The sequence below is a fragment of the Bufo bufo genome, chromosome 2 (genome assembly GCF_905171765.1).
Source record: "Bufo bufo chromosome 2, aBufBuf1.1, whole genome shotgun sequence".
Taxonomy (NCBI): Eukaryota; Metazoa; Chordata; class Amphibia; order Anura; family Bufonidae; genus Bufo; species Bufo bufo.
Genome location: NC_053390.1, coordinates 258,057,993 through 258,082,176, shown reverse-complemented (window position 1 = coordinate 258,082,176; position 24,184 = coordinate 258,057,993). Strand labels below are relative to the sequence as shown.

General features: G+C 42.1%; 1 protein-coding gene across 3 annotated transcripts in view; it reads left to right on the top strand.

Annotated features, from left to right (window-relative positions):
* Nucleotides 1–22,550, top strand: part of CABP1 (calcium binding protein 1) — a 32,026-nt gene extending 9,476 nt beyond the window's left edge. Inside the window, exons 1-7 of one of the 3 annotated variants that reach the window (XM_040416498.1) lie at nt 7,916–8,349; nt 9,122–9,283; nt 10,310–10,340; nt 19,094–19,237; nt 19,445–19,554; nt 19,721–19,868; nt 20,502–20,527. In XM_040416498.1, coding sequence (XP_040272432.1) covers nt 8,305–8,349; nt 9,122–9,283; nt 10,310–10,340; nt 19,094–19,237; nt 19,445–19,554; nt 19,721–19,868; nt 20,502–20,527 — 666 coding nt within the window. In that variant the 5' untranslated portion in view covers nt 7,916–8,304. Of the gene's footprint in view, nt 1–7,915; nt 8,350–9,121; nt 9,284–10,309; nt 10,341–19,093; nt 19,238–19,444; nt 19,555–19,720; nt 19,869–20,501 lie in introns of those variants that run through there. The other 2 variants (XM_040416499.1, XM_040416497.1) reach the window with 2 other exon arrangements.
* Nucleotides 22,551–24,184: the final 1,634 nt, after the last annotated feature.

The window sequence follows — 24,184 nt, the reverse complement described above, 5'->3', positions numbered from 1 at the left end:
TGGGCAAAATTGTGAGTGAGCCCACTCCCTTGGATGAGAAGCAACCCCACACATGAATGGTCTCAGGATGCTTTACTGTTGGCATGACACAGGACTGATGGTAGTGCTCACCTTTTCTTCTCCGGACAAGCCTTTTTCCAGATGCCCCAAACAATCGGAAAGAGGCTTCATCGGAGAATATGACTTTGCCCCAGTACTCAGCAGTCCATTCACCATACTTTCTGCAGAAGATCAATCTGTCCCTGATGTTTTTTTAGGAGAGAAGTGGCTTCTTTGCTGCCCTTCTTGACACCAGGCCATCTTCCAAAAGTCTTGGCCTCACTGTGCGTGCAGATGCGCTCACACCTGCCTGCTGCCATTCCTAAGCAAGCTCTGCACTGGTGGCACTCCGATCCCGCAGCTGAATCCTCTTTAGGAGAAGATCCTGGCGCTTGCTGGACTTTCTTGGACGCCCTGAAGCCTTCTTAACAAGAATTTAACCTCTTTCCTTGAAGTTCTTGATGATCCTATAAATTGTTGATTGAGGTGCAATCTTAGTAGCCACAATATCCTTGCCTGTGAAGCCATTTTTATGCAACGCAATGATGGCTGCACGCGTTTCTTTGCAGGTCACCATGGTTAACAATGGAAGAACAATGATTTCAAGCATCACCCTCCTTTTAACATGTCAAGTCTGCCATTTTAACCCAATCAGCCTGACATAATGATCTCCAGCTTTGTGCTCGTCAACATTCTCACCTGAGTTAACAAGACGATTACTGAAATGATCTCAGCAGGTCCTTTAATGACAGCAATGAAATGCAGGGGAAAGGTTTTTTGGGATTAAGTAAATTTTCATGGCAAAGAAGGACTATGCAATTCATCTGATCACTCTTCATAACATTCTGGAGTATATGCAAATTGCTATTATAAAAACTTAAGCAGCAACTTTTCCAATTTCCAATATTTATGTAATTCTCAAAACTTTTGGCCACGACTGTATATGCCATATGGAAAAACCGAAACGGAAACACAACAGAAACAAAAAACGGCCTTACTGAGAGTCTCCACACTGCCTTGATTTAAAGAGCACCTTTCACTATTCCCGACAGGTCTGTTTTAGTAAATACTGATACATACTTAAAGGGTTCCTGCACACGGCCATTGCCCGCTCGTGGCCGTATTGTGGGCCGAATACAGGGATTCTGCAATACACGGGCATCGGCCGTGTGCACCCCGCACCACAGATCATGGACCCGGTCCGCAATCACGGAGATGCGGAACGGAGGCACGGATCGGAAGCCCACGGAGTGCTTCTGTGGGTTTTCTGTCTGTGCCTCCGCACCGCAAAAAAGTAGTGCATGCACTACTTTTTTGCAGTGTGGACCGTCGGATGCGGATCGCTGACCCCATTTAAGTGAATGGGTCCGCTATCTGTGTGCGGCTGGCCCACGGTCGGTGTCCACGCATTGCGGACCGCAATTTGCGGTCCGCAGCAAGGTCCTGGCCAGCACACTCAGGGCATGTAAACTCTACCCCTGATAATGAGCAGAGCTTACAAATGCCCCACCCATATTAGCCAGGGAAATTCTAATTTCACCAGGATTCTCTCTGAAAATAAGGGAAAGTCTCTGCAATTTCAGGACCATTGGCAACTATGTTCATGTTTCTCTTAAAATAACTATTCTATTTTCTTAGAATTCTGTGTTTTCCTGTTTGTCTGTTATTTCTCCTAGAAATTTATCTATAAAGTGACCACTGCATATTATCATTCTCCTGGTCAAAGAAGTGTGTCCCTACAGACACTGGCAGCAGTACTGTCACGAGTTGGAGGTCCCAGGAGAGACCTCCGCGTCGTCAAGCAAAAACATACAGCAATACGGTAGTCACAACAGAGTTTATTGCACAAACAGAATCCAAGGAGGGAAACACAGGGAAATTGAGAGCTCTATGTACCGTCCGCACAGTGGGAGGAAACCCCCCACTGCGCCACTGTCTAGTAATACTCCAGAGGGGCGTGACTAAGCAACTCCTGGTATTCACTAGGGCCCCAGGGTCCCTCCAAAGCATCTTCTACAGAGGTGTCCTTAGGACCATCTTTTCTGTCATGAGTTGGAGGTCCCAGGAGAGACCTCCGCGTCGTCAAGCAAAAACATACAGCAATACGGTACAGTCACAACAGAGTTTATTGCACAAACAGAATCCAAGGAGGGAAACACAGGGAAATTGAGAGCTCTATGTACCGTCCGCACAGTGGGAGGAAAACCCCCACTGCGCCACTATCTAGTAATACTCCAGAGGGGCGTGACTAAGCAACTCCTGGTATTCACTAGGGCCCCAGATGGTAGGGTTAGGCTTTGCCGCAGGGAGTTGCCAGGGTCCACTCTGGAGCGTGAACTAGATAGTGGCGCAGTGGGGTTTTCCTCCCACTGTGCGGACGGTACATAGAGCTCTCAATTTCCCTGTGTTTCCCTCCATGGATTCTGTTTGTGCAATAAACTCTGTTGTGACTGTACCGTATTGCTGTATGTTTTTGCTTGACGACGCGGAGGTCTCTACTGGGACCTCCAACTCGTGACAAGTACAGTGTTCAATTTAGGACACGATCAGATATCATAGTCAAGTATCAGAATAATGCCAGTGTGATACCTGACTCTGACACCTGACCCTGACATTTGACTCTGACATCTGATCTGAGTTTGACTTATGCTTTTCATAGGTCAGGGTCAAAGTGAGAATGAGTTATACATATACTGTGTATTTGTATGCTAAATCAGTCAACCAAAGAAAGTCTATAGCTGAGCTTATTGCTATGTATCTGAAATGCTATAAGCTCACATATCACAGTATTATACGAGTGCATAGCTCAGTGGTTAGGTTGCTGGTTGTACTCTGGAGTTTTTGGGTTCAGGACCCAATAGAAACCTTAAAACGACAAGTTAATGTTTTTAAACATTAGATAAGAGACAAATTCAAGTGATGTGTGACCCCGTTGTCTCACTTTCCTGACTAGTCAGCGTCACAATGACCTTTAGGTTCATTGTACTTTTGATATGCTGAATCACACAGATGAAGAAAATACTTCAGGTACCTGTCTAAACCTATAGCTCAGTGGTTTAGAGGGTTCAAAACCTCTTTCAGTCTTAAATTTTTTTTTTTTAATTATCATTTTATTGACCCCTAGAAAAGAGACAAATTCCAGTGATGTGTGACCCTGATGTCTGACCCCTCCAGCGGTTGCAAAACTACAACTCCCAGCATGCTCGGACAACCTACAAGAGGGCACGATAGGAGTTGTAGTTTTTTTTTTTTTTAAACTCGTTTTATTAAAAGATGTTTAACACAAGCATGTTGCACACAGGACATTGCATCAAGGAGGGGTCAAACGTTTGAATAGCAAGTTAGACAGAATTACATTGGACAGAGTTGCAAATATGCCATGAGCCCCAGGCGGGGGGTAATGAATTGGATGATGAACAGTCAGCACATAGTACAGTATCAGGCACAATAGCGCATAATTACAATGAGAACCGCATTTGACATTATACGTTCCTTGGGGCTGAGGAGGAGGGTCACTGAGGGCCATCACCTGTCACATACATGTGCGAAGAGTGCAAAGTGATCAGAGAGGCACACCAGTCACCCCACACTCTATCGAATTTCTGAGGGCACCCTCTGTGCCTATAGACAACCTTCTCCATAGAAACTGCGTGGTTCACCAGGGAGATCCACTGTCCTTTAGAGGGAGGGAAATCACCCATCCACCTCAAGGCAATTGCCTTTCTGGCAATGAATAAAGTTTCAATTATAAAGATTCTATGGTAATGGGACCATGACTCCTCATCCACAACCCCCAGTACACACAACTTTGGGCAGAGAGGTAGTTCCTCTGGGACCATGGTAGCGAGGACTGCCAGCACTGCGGCCCAGAATTGGCGAATGATTTCGCAATCCCAAATCATATGCCAGAAGTTTGCTCCCTCTAAGGAGTTGTAGTTTTACAACAGCTGGCCATCACTGACATAGATGAAGAAAATCCTTCAGGCTGCTGTCTCAACTTATAGCTCAGTGGTTTAAATTGTTGCCTCAGACTGATAGGGGTTTTGAACCCAAGAACATTGCATGTGATGCAACCGTCTAAACCACTGAGCTATAGGTTTCGACAGCAACCCAAAGGATTTTCTTCATCTATGTGATTCAGCATATCAAAAGTACAATGAACCTAAAAGTCATTGCGACGCTGACTAGTCAGGAGAGTCAGACATCAGGGTCACACATCACTTGAATTTGTCTCTTATATAATTTTTAAAAACATTAACTTGTCGTTTTAAGGTTTCTATTGGGTCCTGAACCCAAAAGCTCCAGAGTACAAACCAGCAACCTAACCACTGAGCTATGCATATAATACTGTGATATGTGAGCTTATAGCATTTCAGACATAGAGCCATAAGCTCAGCTATAGACTTTCTTTGGTTGTGTGATTTAGCATACAAATACACAGTATATCTATAACTCATTCTCACTTTGACCCTGACTATGAAGAGCATAAGTCAAACTCAGATGTCAGAGTCAAATATCAAAGTCAGGGTCAGGTGTCAGAGTAAGTTGTCAGAGTCAGGTGTCAGAGTCAGATGTCAGAGTAAGTTGTCAGATGTCAGGGTCTGGTATCACACTGGCATTATTCTGATACTTGACTATGATATCTGACCATATCCTAAAATGAACACTGTACAGCAGAGATTGTATAGTGTGAGAGTGTGCAGGGACACATCGTCACCTGGTGCCGCTCAGATGGCATATTATTACAGTATTAGGTGAGCATTAATTTGAAACTCGAAGGTTCCCATACATGAACAATAATATTAGAGTAGATTTACGAAATCCTGTCTCAAATGTATACCATATAAATTTAGGCAGCCTAAAAATACACCAGGTTTATCCCAATGGCTCATGTCTAGACATATTTTTTTTTAACTCTATACCACCTATTGGTTGGCTTTCTTTGTGATGGAATTTTGTGCCAAAATATTGGCACAAAATGGGACACTTTAAACCCTCCCCCACTAAACCATACCTTCTTTGCTGAAGAGCCATAGCAGGATAGGCAAACCAGACTATTCTTTTTGGCTTACTTGCTTCATAACTATGTTTAAAGTGAGATGTGCCAAACCCAAAATGTTTTTTGGGCACATTACACCAGAATTCAGGCCACCATTGTAAATGTAATTTTTGTTAGGTTCCATAATTCATCATTTCTAACAGGCTGTTATTGTGTATCTGCCAGTGTCAACTCATCATTTGCAATGTGTGTAATAGAGCCACCATCAATTTTAATGCGTACCCATGAGTTAAATTAGTATCCAGAGAGCCATCATTATTTATAACTTTTTCCTAAATGCCCCACTAAAATAGTCAGACAAAAATAATTAGTAAAAAAAAAATAACTCATACTGTACTTACCTTCCCTACTCCAGATTCAGTCACTTTCTCTCTTCTGTTTGGTGTAGATTTCTATCATCAAAGCACAGGACTGGCTGGAGCCATCACTGACTGATTGCACTTAGGCTAGTTTCACATCTGCGAAATGTAGATCCGGCCGCCTAATCCGGCAGGCAATGCCGGGAATCGTCCGGATCTCAGCTGGACCCTATTATACTTAATGGGCCGGAAGGAATTCCGTTTGTATCCAGCACAGACTGGAACAGCCTGCTGAATTTACACCGAAGGTGTGAAACTAGCCTTACAGGACTGTTCACTCCACCACTTCACACACCTAGCTCATATGATAGAAAGCCCCTTTTTAGATTTCCCCCTATACCAGCCACCAACTTCTATAGTCATGATTGGAATCATAAACCTTTTACAATGTGCATAGACAAATCTTGTTCAGGAGTAGTTGTCATAGTGGTTTGGGCCAGATGGAGAAAAAAAAGGAAAGTGAACAACTAAAATCAGAGAAAACATCACTTGTCAGTCAACGGCTTCAACTGCATTGTATATATTAATATAGTCTGCAGAGTGCCACTATACCACTATGTGGCCACTATATGGTGGTATAATAGTTTTTTGTTCAAGTTTTATTTAGTAACTGTATGGTGGCCGTATGGAGTCGATTTATAGTAACTGTATGAGCGTATTATATGGAGGTATACTATTTCATATAGTTCTGTTTTATATCTATTGTTCCTTTATGTACCTTTAAAGGAGTTTTGCCATCACATACAGTGGAGGCATATCGCTAGGATATGCCCCCATTGTCTGATAGGTGTGGGTCCCACCTCTGGGACCCGCACCTACAACGAGAACAGAGTGGGGAAATTAATAGAGGGCGCACTGCGCATGCGCAGCCGCCCTCCATTCATTTCAATTGGGCTGCCGAAAATAGCCAAGAGCTGGCTCGGCTATTTCCGTCTGCCCCTTAGAAATGTATGGGAGCAGGGGCCACTGGTGTGCAGTGCGCTCCCATTCACTTGTATGGGAGCAGCGGGGAGCAATGCTTTGTGGTGGATGGACCCTGGGAAACCCTGGGTCCTCCAGCCACAGCTCTCCCCGCTCCGTTCTCCTTGTAAGTGCGGGTCCCAGAGGTAGGACCCGCATCTATCAGACAATGGGGGCATATCCTAGCAATATGCCCCCATTGTATGTGATGAGAATACCCCTTTATGCTAGTGCCCCTCCCACTTTTAAGACTCTAGCAATGACCCATGGAAAACAATTCATATTTGATGACTATTACTGATCAGTCATATTGAAGCAGAGTACGTGCTCTGTGCTGGGGTGAATAGATGAGCCATACAATATGTTTTTTTTTATATGTTTGTAATATAGTTTCATTTACTAATGGGAATCTCAATTTCCTTAGCTTCTTTATCTGTGCATGGACATTTTGAACATGACCACGTGACCCCCTACTGATCACAAGAACGGAACTCCTCTTTCTCCCCATAAGAATGCAGCAGTGGTCAAACACGTTTCCTACTGCTACATTCAGTCCATTCATATGGGAGGTGGACAGGACCCCCATTCTCATGATTGGTGGGAGTCCCAGCGTTTGTACCCCCATCAATCAGACTTTTATCCTCTACCCTGTGATTAGGTGATAAGTTTAAACCTTGGGGTAACCCATTTAATGATTGCAGCTTCAAGAAGCAAATTTTCTGATTACAAATATATAACTTTAGCTTATGATATAATTTTAAAACCCTAATCAGGTCAGGGGTAGAATTCAGCATTCCTTCCACATCTTTGCACATTTTTCCATCACATTTTGACCTTCAATATTCTTGTAATGCGTCTGACTTAAATTATAATTGCCAACTCAAAGGCGTCCTCGTCTTTCATCAGCATCGCTAGTAACCTGCAGAATGTAGCAATGGTAGACAGGCTTATATGGAGTCTGATTATCTAAAATGTTCTGTGAATGTCATCATAGGATACCAGTAACAACACATCTCTGTCATTACAACGCAATCATCCTGATTCTATTTAATTGGTTAAGATGAATTACATTGGCAAAGTGAATGTGATATATATATATTTTTCAGCTTGATCTTGGGAGGACTATCATCCATGTACCTACTTTTCCAGCACAGGAAGATCTGTGATTCTCTTGGTGTTATTTTACTATAGAAGCATGCAGTATTATCTGGTGTGCCATTTTCTCCTGTTCTGCGGTGTCATTGTAATGTGGCAGGTCCTTAGATGCATCATAGCCATGAGTGGAACATGCTCAGTCTATGTCTCTCATGAAACGCACAATACTACATTGTCCTTCCTTTGACAGCTCATGTCGTTCTACATTGAGCCTATTGGAGATGCCTCCCTAAACAGGCAACCACAGCAAAATATAAGGGATCCAATGGGTTTAACCGTTTCATGCTTAGATGAGGGTATTGCTGCCCTTTTGGAAGCAATGTAGCTAACATAAAAAGGGCATAAATGTTTCGAGCCATATCCCAAAATCAGAAGGTTCTTGGCGCTGTTCAGAGCCGACGTCAGTGTCATGAATCCAGTGTCCGCCTCCAGCTGATCTGTCCCACATCATGTCGTTGAAAAGCTGTAAGGCTCATGGGGGGAAGGGGGACCAGCTCCAAATTAGCCGGCTTCTCTGAGCTCATCAGGGAATAGTTTCTGCTGCAGTTTATCTGCTGTAATCAGAGGCTCTATCAGAGAAACAATCTGCGGCTCAAAGGGTCTAATCTGTGGGACGCTGCTGACTGCCCCCAAGGCTCAGAGGCGCTCACTGTGCGGGATGCCTCGCCGGCTGCTGCCCTCTCAATCTCTCTGCCCTCGGGAAAGCTCGTCCTCTGCTTTGTACTGTGTGTTATGGGGAATTGTGTGAAGTCTCCTCTTCAAAACCTCTCACAGAAGGTACGTTTCCCAATAGAGTAACACCTGCAGCGGACGATTGGGCTTACGGGTTAGACTGAAACAGAAAGGGAAGGCAGCTTTTAGGAGAAGGCTATAGAGAAAAATCTAGTAGCCTAGCCGCAATAAGCCTCGGGTACGTCCCCCCACCCCCAAAAGAGCAAGCATTGGTGCTCAGTTGTTCTGCTTCCTTTTAGACCATTTCAGCAGAGCCATAATGACCATGTTACTGTCTCTATGTATCTGGAAATATGACTTGCCTTTAGTTCTCTCTTATTTTTAAACTTGAGATGGAATCCTATATTTGTAATGTCCTTCGAGGCTGGCTGTACGTTCCCAAAGGACCTAAAGAGACAAGCACAGCAAATATGTCTTATAAAGGCGTGGGAATGGAAGGTCCGACAGGACCAGACTAAAACAGTTCCTTATATAGAGAGGAGATACACGGGAGGGAGGGAGAAGAGGTGGCAAGGAAAACATAGACTGAGAATTGTTCATGCACTAAGCCATAAGCACCAGGTCAAAGAACAGAAGGGAGAAGTAGCGTTGTTAAAAGCTAGTAAGGGGATTGTATGAGATAGAAGACCAGAACCTATGGAAGCAGAGAAGGAATTCGGGGGGTTTAATTAACAAATACACTAGATTTAGAGGGGGGACATTTCTTAAGAACCCAGAAGAGTTCAGTAATTAATATATTTTCAAGCAAAAGATTAGGTAGAACCCAGGTTTTGGTGTTGACCCCACAGTGTGCTGGTAACACTCTGTATGTTGTAAGATGCACCAGGAGGAAAGAAGCTGCCTCAGACCGGCGCAGACAGGGGAAGAGGGTGCTCAGGGACCTCTTATGCTTTTGGCTCAGAACTGCGCAGTGATGCACAACCTGCTGGGCCCTGCCTGTATTTTTCTCCGGAAGGGATTCGCTGAGAGTCGGCAGCCTGTACGTGAGTTCTGACCCCTCCATCATCCCTATTATTGTGTGACTGGAACCATCTTTCACACTGGAATGCTATCATAAATCATTTGACCCTTCACTCATTTATCATCATATTCCTGGGGAAAATAAAGTGCTGCTATCTGCGTCCATCCTGTGCTAGTATATGCTGGTTTAATAGTGGACACCATGGGAGACCATTATTGTGTCGTTGCCGGACCACACTTCAACTCATGCCTCTTATGCTGGTCACACTATTTTTATAATAGTCATATACCAGTCTCCGCTGGCATTGTAATTTCTTAAAGGAATGCAATATGCCTGAATACAACTTTATCACATTTACGTAGCATTGCCTCCAGAAAATGCTTTCTAAAAATGAATGCAGGCTGCTGTAGAATGATTCTGATGCTAGTCTATATATTTCCAATAATCATTATGAAATTCATTTAGTGCTGGCCAATGCCAATATCGTGGACCATTGGTATAATTATATCTACGTTGAGACACTCCATCTCTGCAATGTTCTGCTAATATGGGTACATTATACACATAATACAATAGCAGCTTTATATTGTCTATCTTGCCCAAAAATGTTTCTCTTCATCCTTGCTGTTTTTAGAAAATGCTAATACCCTGTAACCAAGCAAATCTTCTTACCCTGATGTCTTACTTGTTGACTTTGTGGGGGGGAAAAAAAAAAACATACTGTGGCATACAAAAGCTTGGCAGATGAAAGTCAGCGACAGCAATGCAATAGGAAAATGTATTCAACATTTCATCAGAGCGCAGTTGTAATCTTTAAAGATATTCTTATTAATTGGTGATGAAGGAAGAGAACTAGATATTGTGTACAAGCAGCATGGACGGACCTAGACGGCTGAGCATTCAAGGTCCTTCCCTTATTCCCACTGGCCTCTGCGTAATTATTGTCCAGATTATTGTAGTTCAACCATTTAATCCTTTTCATTCACTGACTTCACTGCTCCCTTCTTTTAGATCTAATCTGTGATTCAATATGTTCTCTTTCAGGACAGAGAACTACGTCCAGAGGAGATAGAAGGTAATACAGCATTTGCAATGGAGAACACATAAAAAGTCAGACGCTGTCTGTGATTGTATATAAGATGTATATAGGAGATGATATGTTGGGGAATAGACCGCTAATTGTGAACAGTGTTGGACTGGGGTATCTGGGGGGGGCACCAGTAAAATTCAATCTGAGGGCCCACTGTAAATCTACATGCAAATATTACCTGCCCAGCAACAGCTACAAGATGATTATGGGGGCTCCTCCAGGACTTTTAGATAGGGCAGGTCCCTGGAGAAAGAAGATACTGGCTGGCCTGGCTCTGTGTCAAAAAGTCATCTCAGTGACCAGATGCATGTGTAATAATAAATTAGGTATGTTGTAAAAAATCTACCCAACTCTTAATAATCTGCTTATCTATATGTAGAGCAGTCAGTGCCATGTGACAGAGAGTGGGGAACTAGGGGCCCACCTTACTCTGTGGGCCGCCAGGGGATAGACCTGTTTCCCTGTGGGCCAATCCGAGTCTGATTATAAATACAAACAGGGGTATAACAAAGCTATTGTAGTGTTGAGAAGTTAAAGAAAAAAGTAGTAGAAGTAAAGAGAAGTTACGGGGGTTAACGCTTACTTCTGTGACTTCAGTATAGGGTTCTTGGAAGTAGTGAATGTAGTAGGTGTCATAGGAAGATCATATATTGTGACTGCAATGTAAGAATGCTAGCTTGAGACAGCAACCAGTTTATAATATATGTGGCTATAATAATAGGTAAAGATTAACAGTAGTAGATGTCTCTGCTCATTTGGACCTTGTGTTACATAGTGAAAAGCTACACACATTAAAGGGGTTGGCCACCTTTTGGGGTTTTATTTGGCAAACCGCCTATCCTGGCCCAACCTGCAAAGGGAAGCATACTTGCCTGCACCCTGCCACTAGATCCAAGCTCCTTCACTCCCAGGCCTCAGCTGCATTGCTCGGGTCCCCTGCTGTCAACATTCTCTTTGACGCTGCTGCAGCCAATGACTGGCCGCAGTAGTGATGCTCCCTTTCATCGTGTGACCAATTGACATGAATCTTTTTATTTCTAAAACAGCTGAAATAGCTTGCTTCAATAAACCCCATCACCATTACCACCATTCATAAACATTTTCAGTGTGCCAGAGTGTAGCAGTTGTAAAGGGATTAGTATAAGACTGTATTAGACATTGTGCCAGGTACAGCGTGCATTAAAGAACAATATATTGCAATTACATTGCTACTTATATTCATTATATATATATATGTATAACAGGCAGCGTTTCAATTGGACCCATGACAGGAGTTGACAACGGCACCTTAATGTGATACTGTATCTTGGCATCTCTGCCAATGCTGTTAGAGTAGATAGAAATTAAATAAGGCCTCTTTCACATGGGCGAGTTTTCCGCGCGGGTGCAATGTGTGAGGTGAACGCATTGCACCCACACTGAATCCGAACCCATTCATTTCTATGGGGCTGTGCACATGAGCGGTGATTTTCACACATCACTTGTGCGTTAAAGTCGCAGCATGCTCTATATTGTGTGTTTTTCACGCAACGCAAGCCCCATAGAAGTGAATGGGGCTGAGTCAAAATCGCAAGCATCCGCAAGCAAGTGCGGATGCGGTGCGATTTTCACGCATGGTTGCTAGGTGACGATCAGGATGGGGACCCGATCTTTATTATTTTCCCTTATAACATGGTTATAAGGGAAAATAGCATTCTTAATACAGAATGCATAGTACAATAGGGCTGGAGGGGTTAAAAAAAATATATAAATTTTTTTTAACTCACCTCATCCACTTGTTCGCGCAGCCCGGCTTCTCTTCTTTCTTCTTCTTTGAGGACCTGGGAGAAAAGGACCTGTGGTGATGTCACTGCGCTCATCACATGGTCCATCACATGATCCATCACCATGGTGAATACGTGAATAAGTCCGGGTTCGGGTCTGGGTAGCAAACATGCTGATTTTTCTCACGCGTGTACAAAACGCATTAAAACGCTTTGCACTCGCGTGGAAAAATCGCGCATTTTCCTGCGACGCACCCGCATCCTATCCGACCCTCACACACAACGCCCGTGTGAAAGAGGCCTAAGTCACACCATGCAATTATTAGGTGCTTATGTCACATATTCAATGTTAAATATGTTAAATATACTGGATGAGAATGTGTCAGTATGAGATGTGTGATGATGAAACGACAATGTGTTAAACAACTGAGAAATAAAATGACAGGAAACTCTATGTGCTCATTATAAAATTGCATGCATTTTTATACATTAGTTAAAGTGGTTTTGCAGGCTCCTGATATTGAGAACCTATCCTCAGGATAGGTCATTAATATCCGATTGGTGAAGGTGTGACACTAGCACCCCCACAGATCAGCTCTTCCCTGCAGCCTCCAGCGCAGAATCCAGCTCTTGAATGGAGCAGGAAGCACAGCTCCGTTCAAAGAGTAGTGGCCATGCTGGGTACTGTCGCTCAGCTTCCATTGAAGTGAATGGTAGCTGAGCTGCAGTAACCCATTATGGCCACTACTCTTTGAAGAGAGCTGTGCTTCTTGCTCCATGCAATATCTAGTTCCCATGCAGGAGGTTGGGGGTGCCTCCACTGATCGAATGATGATAGGTCATCAATATCAGAAGCCTGGAAAACCCCTTTAAAGTGAAAGGATGTTGTATATAATAACTATGGAATTAATATCCTAAATACAATGATTAACATGTCAACTGCTGGGTTCATTGAACTGAATGTAAACTCTAAACACTATTGGAAAACCAATAAAAGCAAATGTATATGGTAAGAATAATGTGAGATTGTACCTGCCAGGTGTTAAGTATTACTCTGTGGTGGCAATTTAACATTGCTTTCAGTGGGTAAGATACAACTGCAAGAAAAGGTAAGTGAACCCTTTGGGGTATGTTCACATGGCAGTTTGATGCTATCAAAATCCGCTGCAATGCCACATGTTCACTTTGAATGCCACAGACCTGCTCATGACTTATCTCCATTGAATAGAGACACCCTCCATATCTTATAGTGGCATATGTCCACATCAAGATGGGACATGTCGCTTCTTGGGGTGGTTGCAGCAAAACATTGAAAAGAATAGGAGGCAGACACAATTTTGCTGTAGTATCTAAAATTTTGGTAGCAAATTCCACCATGTGAACGGGCCCTTGGAATTACTTCTGCATTGATTACTAATAAAATGTGGTCGGATTGTTATCTATGTCACAATTATAGACAAACGCAGTCTAAACTAATAATACACAGCTAATTATAATGTTATTGTATTTTATTGAGCACATTGAGTAAACATTCACTGTGCAGGAAGAAAAAGTAAGTGAACCCGTCATTTTGATAACCTGTGGATCCCCCTTAACCCGTAATCACATCTACCAAGCATTTCCTGCAGCTACAAATAAGATTTCTACAACCTTGAGGAGGAATCCTCCTTGCAAAGGTGTTTCAGGTCATCAATATTTCTTGCATGGTCTTTAGGGTACTTTCACACTAGCGTTATTCTTTTCCAGTATTGAAATCCGGTAAAGGGTCTCAATACCAGAAAAAAAACCGCATCAGTTTTGTCCTAATGCATTCTGAATGGAAAGCAGTCCGTTCAGTATGCATCAGGATGTCTTCCGTTCCGTCCCTTGTACGGTATTTGACCAGACAAAATACCGCAGCGCGCTGCTGTATTTTTTCCTCCCAAATTCCCGGAACAATACCGCACTTGCCGGATCCGGCATTAATTTCCATAGAGATGTACTGTATTAATGCCAGATCCAGTACCAAGTGTTCCGGAAATTGCAGAATCGCCAGATCTACAGTAGTTTTCTGGACTGTGCATGTGCCGTGACATAGGAGGAGCGGGTTTCTCTTTTGATGTTTGAAAAAAAATTTAATACCGGATATGTTATTCTGGATGATACCGGAGGAGACGTTTGTATACGGATTGCTGCTAGTGTGAAAGTACCCTTACTTGGCTATTCCAAAACACTAATCCTTTTTTTCAACCATTCTTGGTTTACTTGTGTGCTTTAGATCATTGTCTACATGCCAACATCTCTTCAGTTTAAGGTCATAGACTGCTGCCCATACATTCTCCCTCAAAATGTTTTAATACACCTTACAATTTATTGTTCCCTCAGGCTGGGTTCAGACCTGAGCGTCTTTGATATGCGCGTTTAACGCGCGTTTTTGACGAGCGTTTTTTGCAATAGTAAACGCGCGTTTGACGCGCGTTTGTGTGATTGACTGCAATGTCCAATGGCCACAAACGCGCGTCAAAACGCCCCAAAGAAGCTCAAGTACTTGTTTGAGCGTAGGGCGTTTTACAGCGCGTTTTTCAGCGCTGTAAAACGCTCAAGTGAGAACCAGGGCCATAGGGAAGCATTGGTTTTCATGTGTTGAGCGTTTTACAGCGCGTTTGAACGCGCTGTAAAACGCTCAAGTGTGAACCCAGCCTTAATGATTGCAAGGTATCCAGACCCTGAGGCAGCAAGGCAGCCCTAAGGCTCAGTTCAGACCTGAGCGTTTTACAGCGCGTTCCTACGCGCTGTAAAACGCTCAACAAGGAGAAACCAATGCTTCCCTATGGGAATGGGTCTCACCTGGGCGTTTTACAGCGCGTACGATCGCGCTGTAAAACGCCCGACGCTCAAACAAGTACAGGAGCGTTTTTTTGGGCGCTTGTCGCACGTTCCCGTACATAGACTTTCGGGAAGGCGCGACACTGTGTGTACGCTTGTCTCTGTATGCGCGATTGTAAACGCCCGTACAATCGCGCATACAGAGCGCTCCTTTCAGAACGCTCAGGTCTGAACTGAGCCTAAACCATGTTGCTCCCTCTACCAGGCTTCACAATTGGGATGAGGTTTTGGTGTTAGTGTGCAGTGTTCTTCTTTCTTCAAACATAGCAATGTGCACTTGTGCTATGAGGTTCCCCTTTTGTATTATCTGTGATAATGATTGATAATGCTCTGTGCCTTTCTCTGCTCTTTTTACTACAAAATCTTGGTGACAACTTTATCCCACTGTGATTTTGTAGTAAAAAGATCACAGAGAGGCACGGAGCTTTATTAATCATGTTAATGCTCCGTGTCTCTGCTGTCTGAAACGGGGCTTGGCTGTCTTTCACGCAGGAGTAACTCGCTCATGTGAAAGGGGCCTTAGAGGACCTTGCAATTTTCCGTTTTTGCGTTTTAGTTTTTTAACTCCGCCTTCCCAGATCCATAACTGTTTGATTTTTCTGTGCACATAGCCTTGTGAGGGCTTATTTTTTTAAGGACAAAAAAAAAACAACCTTGAAAAAAATTTATGTTTTCGTTTCATCGGCACTCACGGGAGCACTGGTGCCTTCTCGAACAGCTGATTGGGTCCTGGGTGTTGGAGCCCCACGGATCAGATACTGAGGACTGAGGATAGATCATCAGTATCAAAATCCCAGAAAACCCCTTAAAAATGGCTAGAGAGAAAATGCACCAAAAAAAAGACCCAAAGGTATAGAGCAGGAGAAGCTGAGCAGATTGATAGTTATATATTTTTGTGGGAAAATATTCAGTAAACTTTTTTTATATGTACATCTGCAGCCCTGTGAATACCTATCGGTACAGGAGGGAGGAGTTATCAGTGACTGACAGCTATCTATTCACCTCTATAAAACCTCCCTCTTGTACCAATGCTGTTGAAAAGTAGAAAAAGCAGAGATATAAATGAATAAATAACAAGTTTTACTGAACCTTTTTCCACAAAAAATACATATCAACCTGCCTTGCTTCTCCTGCTCTACAGATTGCATTGCATAGTTTGGTGACAGGCACTGTTTTAAGAACAGATCTGTCAGTAACCAGGCTTTGTGTGCCTTTATTTAATGGGCAAAGCACATATACAAACCTACACTCCCAGTCTCATCTCCTTAAATGAAACACTTTTTACCTTTTAGATTGAGAGGCTCACTTACTTTTTTCTCTCTGCATTTTGAATGTTCATTCAATCTCTTAAATTACAATCATGAATGGTACAACTATGTGTGTGCTATGATTGTGTAAGTCTATAATTGTCACTTAGGGTGCTGCCATACGTTCAGGGTTTTTTTTTTTGCAGATTTTGAAGCGAAAACCAGGAGTAGATTGAAATAACTGGAGAAGTTTATCTGCCCTTAATACTTTTTCTCCTGTTATGATCCTCACCTGATTTTGGCTTGCTCTATGTACTCTTAGATAATCTAAACACATTTTTATTAATCAATTATTCAATACAGAAATCCAGGTAATTCCAAATAGTTCACTTACTTTTTCTTGCAGTTATATAAATCCAATTATTATTTAAAAATAAACTTAGTTTTGGATGAAACTGCCCTTGGATTAATAATAATCCATAAGCTAAATATGATCATGTAAGGACGTAGTTATCATTTATATTAAATCTTAAGAGCAAACATTTAGCATAATGTTCCACCTTACAGAGGTTGTTCTCCAATTTTTGAACAAAAGTTAAAAATATAATAATAACTGGGACTATTTTAAAAAGCAGAGTAAAAAATACAAAGTGGAACCAGCACATGATGGTAAAATGTTTCTTCTTTATTGAAATGCAGCAGGGAACAGTGACTTGGTGTGAACATGGTAAAAGCAATGGCTCCCAAATAACCCATTTCGGAGTCCTAATACAGTCCTTATTTGCGGCGACTGCCTGGATCATGTTCTCACCATGTTGCTGTTTTCTGCTGTTTTAATGCATATCATTAAAGAAGAAATATTTAAGCAGCAGGTGCTGGTTCCACATTGCATTTTTATCTTTGTCTGTTGCTGTCAAGACACACTGGGATTTGTGTGAACTAGATATAGAGGTGATCTGGATCTGCTTCCGCAACATATTTATTTAAAAAAGCAGCAACATTTATATGCGGGCTTGCATAGGCTATTGGCTAGACTGCAACTTGTGAAAATCATAAAGTTACATTGCTAGGCAATTAACAAAACAGAGTATCACCATTGCTGCCAAAGTCTAAAGAAGAATTTCAGGCACGCTGTATAGGCCGGGTGCTGAATCTCCTTAAAAAGACCAGTCCTGTATGGAGACTTACTGGAAGTGCTCTATGTATGGACACCTATTGGCAATTCTCCAAGGGAAATGAATATGCAAAACGGTATCTCCCAAGAAAGAGAACCATCTTGCCAGCGCCACCTATAGGAAGTGGCTCCCTATGAGTCAAAATCTGACTTTCTAACAAACCTTGGTATTTGACAAGGGAATATAGCCAGCCCAGATATCCATCTGTAGACAGTGGTTTCAGGGGTGCTTGCCCCACATCAGTACAGAGTAGGACTCTGACTGGCTTAGTGCGATGCCTTGGAAGAGGCTTAGGCAGGGTGCTGAATCTTCTTAAAGAGACCAGTCCTGTATGGAGACTTCCAGGAAGAAGCCCCTGGTATGGAGACTTATTGGAAATTCTCCAAGGGAAAAGAATATACAAAGAGGTATCTCCAAAGAAAGAGAACATCTCGCCAGCGCCACCTATAGGAAGTGGCTACCTATTAGTCAAAATCCGACTTTCTAACAAATCTTGAGATTTGACAAGGGAATATAGTCAGTCCAGATATCCATCTGTAGACAGTTGTTTCGGGGGTTCTTACCTCTTACTGCGATGCTTTGGAGGTACTGTATCTCCCAAGAAAGAGAACCATCTCACCAGCACTACCTATTGGAAGTGGCTCCCTATGAGTCAAATCCGACTTTCCAACAAACCTTGGGAGGGAACATAGCCAGACCAAATATCCGTACAAAGCAATATGCTCAGCTATGCACGTCAGACAGGGTACAGGATTTGCAGAATCAGCCACAGGCACTTCACGCATGCTGATGCAACATAATTGACAAGGGAGAAGGAAGGAGACAGTGCAGAGATGGGGGAGTGCAGAATGTTATATACCATGCTTGTGACAAAGGTGTGTGGAGTATGACAAGTATACTTGGAGAAGAGAAGAACTGATATAGCATGACATGCAGAGATCTACAGACTGCCATCACTAGCATGTTCTCTCAAGGGTGCAATAGTGAAACTGATAAAAATCATGAAAGACGGTCATTTAGGTCTTGTAATATCTGCTTTTCTTTTTATGTCCTGGAATATGTCTTTAATCTTAACTGGGATAAGTATTTAAGTGGATAGACAATAAATTAAAATTAATTCCCTTGACCTAAATACAGCTGGGCTATTATGCTGGATGTAGCATGCACACGAAAAGTGAAAGTTTATCTACCAAAATAAATGGTACAAATGCAACGGTATTCAGTAACGAACAACCTGATTTCATCCATGTTCCATTATTGCTCTTTCTTTATAAGGGCAGATCAATTAACAGCCTTTACATTTTTTTATTTTATCAATAGGTAAAGGGAAAAACAACAGTTAAAACTAATGCTGATATTCTGTTACATAATACGGTTGACCAATTACATCAGGTTTAACCACGGCATGGGTAGGGAACAGATTAAAGGGTTAAAATAGGCCAATGGGTCCTTTCATCCAAAAATAGCGTCATTTCAATCCATTCAATTTACAGATACAGCCAGATTCTAAAATGCTCCTAATCTTTCTAATAGGCTGAGAACAGATGTGAGCATCAACCCAACAGATTTTCCTGGCGGGATTTTTTAGTCAGTATTTGTGCCTTACTTGCTCAAAGGTTTACATGACCATATTTATTTTTGTTCGTAGGATTTTAAACTTTAGTTTTACTACAATTTATTTACTACAGAACTAAGAGAAGCCTTCAAAGAGTTTGATAAAGACAAGGATGGATACATCAGCTGTAAGGATCTAGGGGATTGTATGAGGACCATGGGATACATGCCAACAGAGATGGAGCTGATAGAACTGTCTCAGCAAATCAATATGAACCGTGAGTTACGTTCATTATATTTTTTACAATATACTACACATTCTATGGCATCAAAAAAGTAATAACTGTGCAATTAATATCTTAAATATTATTAATTTAGACATTTATCCTAGACAACTTCCAGTTGTGTCCACTGTATGTCCCATATAGGTAATACTTATATTGTATGTGGATTACAACTTAAGTTTTCCAAATTTTTTGTCTTAGTTGGAGGTCATGTGGACTTTGATGATTTTGTGGAGCTAATGGGCCCTAAGCTACTTGCAGAGACAGCTGATATGATTGGAGTGAAGGAACTTCGGGATGCTTTCAAGGAGGTAAGAAATGTTTTGATCATACACCAACCTATACGTCTTGCACCCTCCTCTCCATTTTTTCTCCATTGTCTGAAATTTATCTTGAGATTGTAGCCATTTTTAAGAAAGTCTTCTTACGAATGAATTAGTCATCATGCTAACAAGAATCTTTTGCACCTATACTCAGTTTGACACCAATGGAGATGGGGAAATTAGTACAAGTGAACTACGGGAAGCCATGAAAAAGCTTCTTGGGCAACAGGTTGGACACAGGGACATAGAAGATATCATACGGGATGTTGATCTGAATGGAGACGGACAGGTGGACTTTGAAGGTTAGTAGTGTACTGTTATGCTAACAACTAAAAATAGTGACGTTCTTAGGCCTTTCTGAAAGAGAAAGGCCAACGCTATGGAATATTTTTATATTATTTATGTTGGAAAATACTTTGCGGGATGTGATGATTCGTGTGTTTAGCACTTCCTTAAGGGGTTTTCCGGGTGTTTAATATTGATGACCTATACTTTGGATAGGTCAATTATATCTGATTATCTGATCGGTGGGGGAACCCCCACAATCAGCTGTTTAAAGAGGCTACAACCATCAGATGAATGCCTTGGCCTCTTCGCATCTTACCAAGTACAGTGCTGTCCATCGTATAGCAGATGTGCTTGGTATTGCAGCTCAGCCCTATTCACTTGAATAGGACCGAGTTGTGTTTAGGCCATGTGACCCATGAACATGACATCCCTGGGGGAAGAGGCAGCAGCACTCATTGGAGTGCCACAGCCTCTGTAAACGGCAGATTAGCAGGGTGTAGGGAGTCAAACTACCACCTATCAGGTATTGATGACCTATCCTGAGGATAGGTCATCATTATTAAACACCTGGAAAACCCCTTTAATATTGTAGGTTATTTAAGGCCAAGATTTTAAACTTTCATTTGTTTGTTTTTCAATTTGTACAGAGTTTGTTCGCATGATGTCGCGCTGACTTGGTGAACGGATGACCATGTCCCCCATCTGACTGCGCTGCATTGGCAAAGCTGTGCCTGAACTAACCCACTAAAGTCCTGGACGTGAAAGGGGAGTGCCCACATCAGCCATAATATCCCTAACTTGGAGGTGGTGTCACCATGCCTCCTCCCTGTACTCTTGCTATGGGATACAGCACAGGCCATTCTTCCATCTGACCCTGCTGCTTTGACTTGTTGTGTGCCATCCCAAACTATTAATGTGACATCCTACATATGGAGAACCCTGAGAGGCTTCTTTCTGACTTTTGTGCAATATGATGAAGTCTCCAAAACAATGGGAACAGTAAAACTATATGTGCATGAGCCAGCAACCTTCATGTGACTTTACTCCCCGAGGATTTGTGCAATAATAGAATAGATTCTGCTTCCTGGATTTTCCAAGACATAAATGGCTATAAATAACTAGTACATAATAATTCTTCTGGGTTTACAGTGAAAAGAAATATGTTGAAGAGAATATATGTATGTATTCAGAGACTATACACATGGCCCTAGCACTTACCTACTGTAGTGAAACATCTAATGCAATATTATGTCTATGATGATCCAAAAAAATGTGGTACTCCAAAATATTAGCAACAAATGCCAGAATAATTTGAAGCCTAAAAGTTAGTTCATTCATGCCCACATTCTTTCTTTACATATATTCCATCTCGTTTTTCATATCCTCCTGACATCATTTCATAGCATTGCATGTGACCTGCACAAAAACCCACTTTGGTCTCGTCAAAACAGAAACCGAAGGAATAATAGCAATGATAGCATTACTATGGTAAGGTGCTGCCATAACTACTTTTGGATCCTTGACACCCAGTGGACCATAAACATCGACTGCCTCTGAACTGTTATTTTTTCATATCTGCAACATAACAGGTTTACCTTGTAGCTACAGCTACATTTCCCACAGCAAACTGTATTTTTTCTCATGTTCAGATCATATCATTCTGCTCCGTAAGCCCATAGTCATGATTTCAACTGGTATGAACATTATATAGCTGCACACAGAAATTTATTTTTTTATGTGTATTTTTTCTTTGAAAAAAACCCAAACATTTTCCATATATTCCTTGACATGATCGTACACATCCATTCTCATGGATTATAATTCTCAGTACCTGGTATCACAAGGCATAAACAGCTGTGGCCACAGTTTATCAAGACAAAGGTGTTCCTGTAGCTCAGCAAAACAGACCAGTACCTCGAAACTCCTTTTCTGGAATCACAAGACCTTTAATTTTATTGTCCCTCCAGCTTTATCCATGTAAAGCAAATCAATGTCACTTGCTTTGATCGCCTGTACCATCATAAGGATAGCGTCTCTGATGGAATGAGACAGTGTAAGAAATTTACCTTCAGGCTTGAACTGGCCATTCACATTACCAGCATTTCCACCATGGCCCCCTGAGGGTATAGGTCCCTCCAGCATATGAAAGTAAAGCAAATCTTGGGAAACCTCATCTTTGTGTTTGAACAGTTTCCTAACATATATGCTAGAGAATGAAGTGCATGTTAGATATTATATGTTACTTCTGGGTCATTGTGAACATCTACAGTAGAACTAGTTCTCCTGTTGGCTTCCTTCCTGCACTATCGACCATCATATTATATGTGTATGCTACATAATGTGTGTATTTGTTTCTGTGTTTTTTTTCTTGTTTATATACTATTGATTGCATTTTCTAAAGGTCTGGTTTTCATAGAAACCAACAGTGCCAACGACATTAATATAGGTACAGCATTATCATGGTGTGTGTGTTCTGTGCATGATTATTTTACTTTGCACTCACTTAAAGACTGCAATTCACATTTTTGGCACCAAACACACAAATAATGTAGCAAAAGCTATCATCCCAAAAACAAAATTGTTTCTTTTTCAACTTTCTTGGCTTTTGAGATTCTCAGGTCTCAAAGTCATAACTGATGTAACCCCACATTGCTTCATTTTGTTGTTTCAGGTATTTGTGTATTTTTGTATTTTTATTTGTTAAAATGGCCCTTAAAATCCTTTAATAAAACAGTTGATGACTCATCTTGTTATTAATGTAGAACTTTGAAATTGTCAGTTACCCAATTGACAGTCTATCTGCTTTTTTAAATGTACATGTGCTTAGTAGGGGATTGCAGAGAAATCAACTTTATATTTGTTTTCAACAATAATTTTATACTTGAAGGGGTTTTCTGGTACTTAGATATTGGCATCCGATCCCTAGGATAGGTTGCAAATATCAGATAGGTGGAGGTCCAACACCTGGTACCCCCACTGATCAGCAGTTTTGGGCAGCCACCAGTACTGGAAACTATACAATTGACTAAAGGCTTCATACTCTGTGTAGTTTCTGGAACTGGTGTACTGCAGCTCAGGCAGCGGAGGTTTTGGCTACTACGCAAACCACACAATTGAGTGGGGCCCCTAGGTAGCATGGGCCCCCTGCTGTTCCTGGCATGTCACCTATTTCAACTGCATCCACATCCTTAGGATGCAGATACAGGTGAATACAGTGGTGTGATAGGGAGCCATCAGCTCCCTGCTCCACCATTCGCTCTGCGACCATAGGTTTGGTGCTGGCAAATGCAATGAAGTGACATTGTTGTACCAGCTGCACCTATCCGCCTTACAGATTGGAGCAGGTATGCAGTGAGAGATCTGCTCTTTTCATTGTAGAAATGAAGCAAGGGGGCATTTTACTGCATGAGGGGCATATAAGGGAGCATTATGAGTGAAGGGCACATCAGGGGGCATCAAACTCTATGGGGGGCACATAAGGGGCATCATAATGTATTGCAGTCACATAAGGGAGTTTATACTGTGTTGGTGGGGAAGATAGGGGGTCACTATATTAGCAGTGTGACAGGGAGCAGATTAGCAGTCTAATGGGGAAGAGCTTAGTGGTGCAAGAGGAGGCCCCACATATAACTTTGCTTGGGCCCCCAAAAAAGCCAAATCTGGCCCTGAGCTCAGGTCCCATTCACCTGAGTTGCAGTTCACCAGCATGACCACTATACAGTGGATGGAAGCTCCTGTATAGTTTCTGGCGCTGAGATAGGCCATCAATTGCTAAGTACTGGAAAACCCCTAAAAGTGGAGCAGGCACTATAGGGGTCATTTATCAAACTGGTGTGAAGTAGAACTGGCTTAGTTGCCCATAGCAACCAATCAGATTCCACCTTTCATTTTGGACAGTTCCTTTGGAAAATGAAAGGTGAAATCTGATTGGTTGCTATGGGAAACTAAGACACTTCTACTTTACACCAGTTTGATAAATGACCCCCTTAGAGTGTATTGTCAAATGTCTCACTGAACTGCAAGTGGATGTGTGTTGGAGAAGGAGAAGGGTGAATTCTCATATCGAGTCATTTTTCTGCAGGTAAATCTGCATGAAAGTTCAGACAAAAATCTGTGTGATGGTAGTTGGGGTGCCCTTGGTGTTATAAGTGTTATACGGGTGCAAGGTGGGAGATGTGGCTGCTGTGGCTGGCAAATAGTGCTGGAGTCAGTAACCAGGCCACTTGTAGAAAATAGATAGGTCTCTCTTTACTAAAGAGCAGAATGGGAGTTGTGGGAAATCCAGCAGTATAAAACACAGTGCAAATCATCCCTGATAGCAATGTATGGA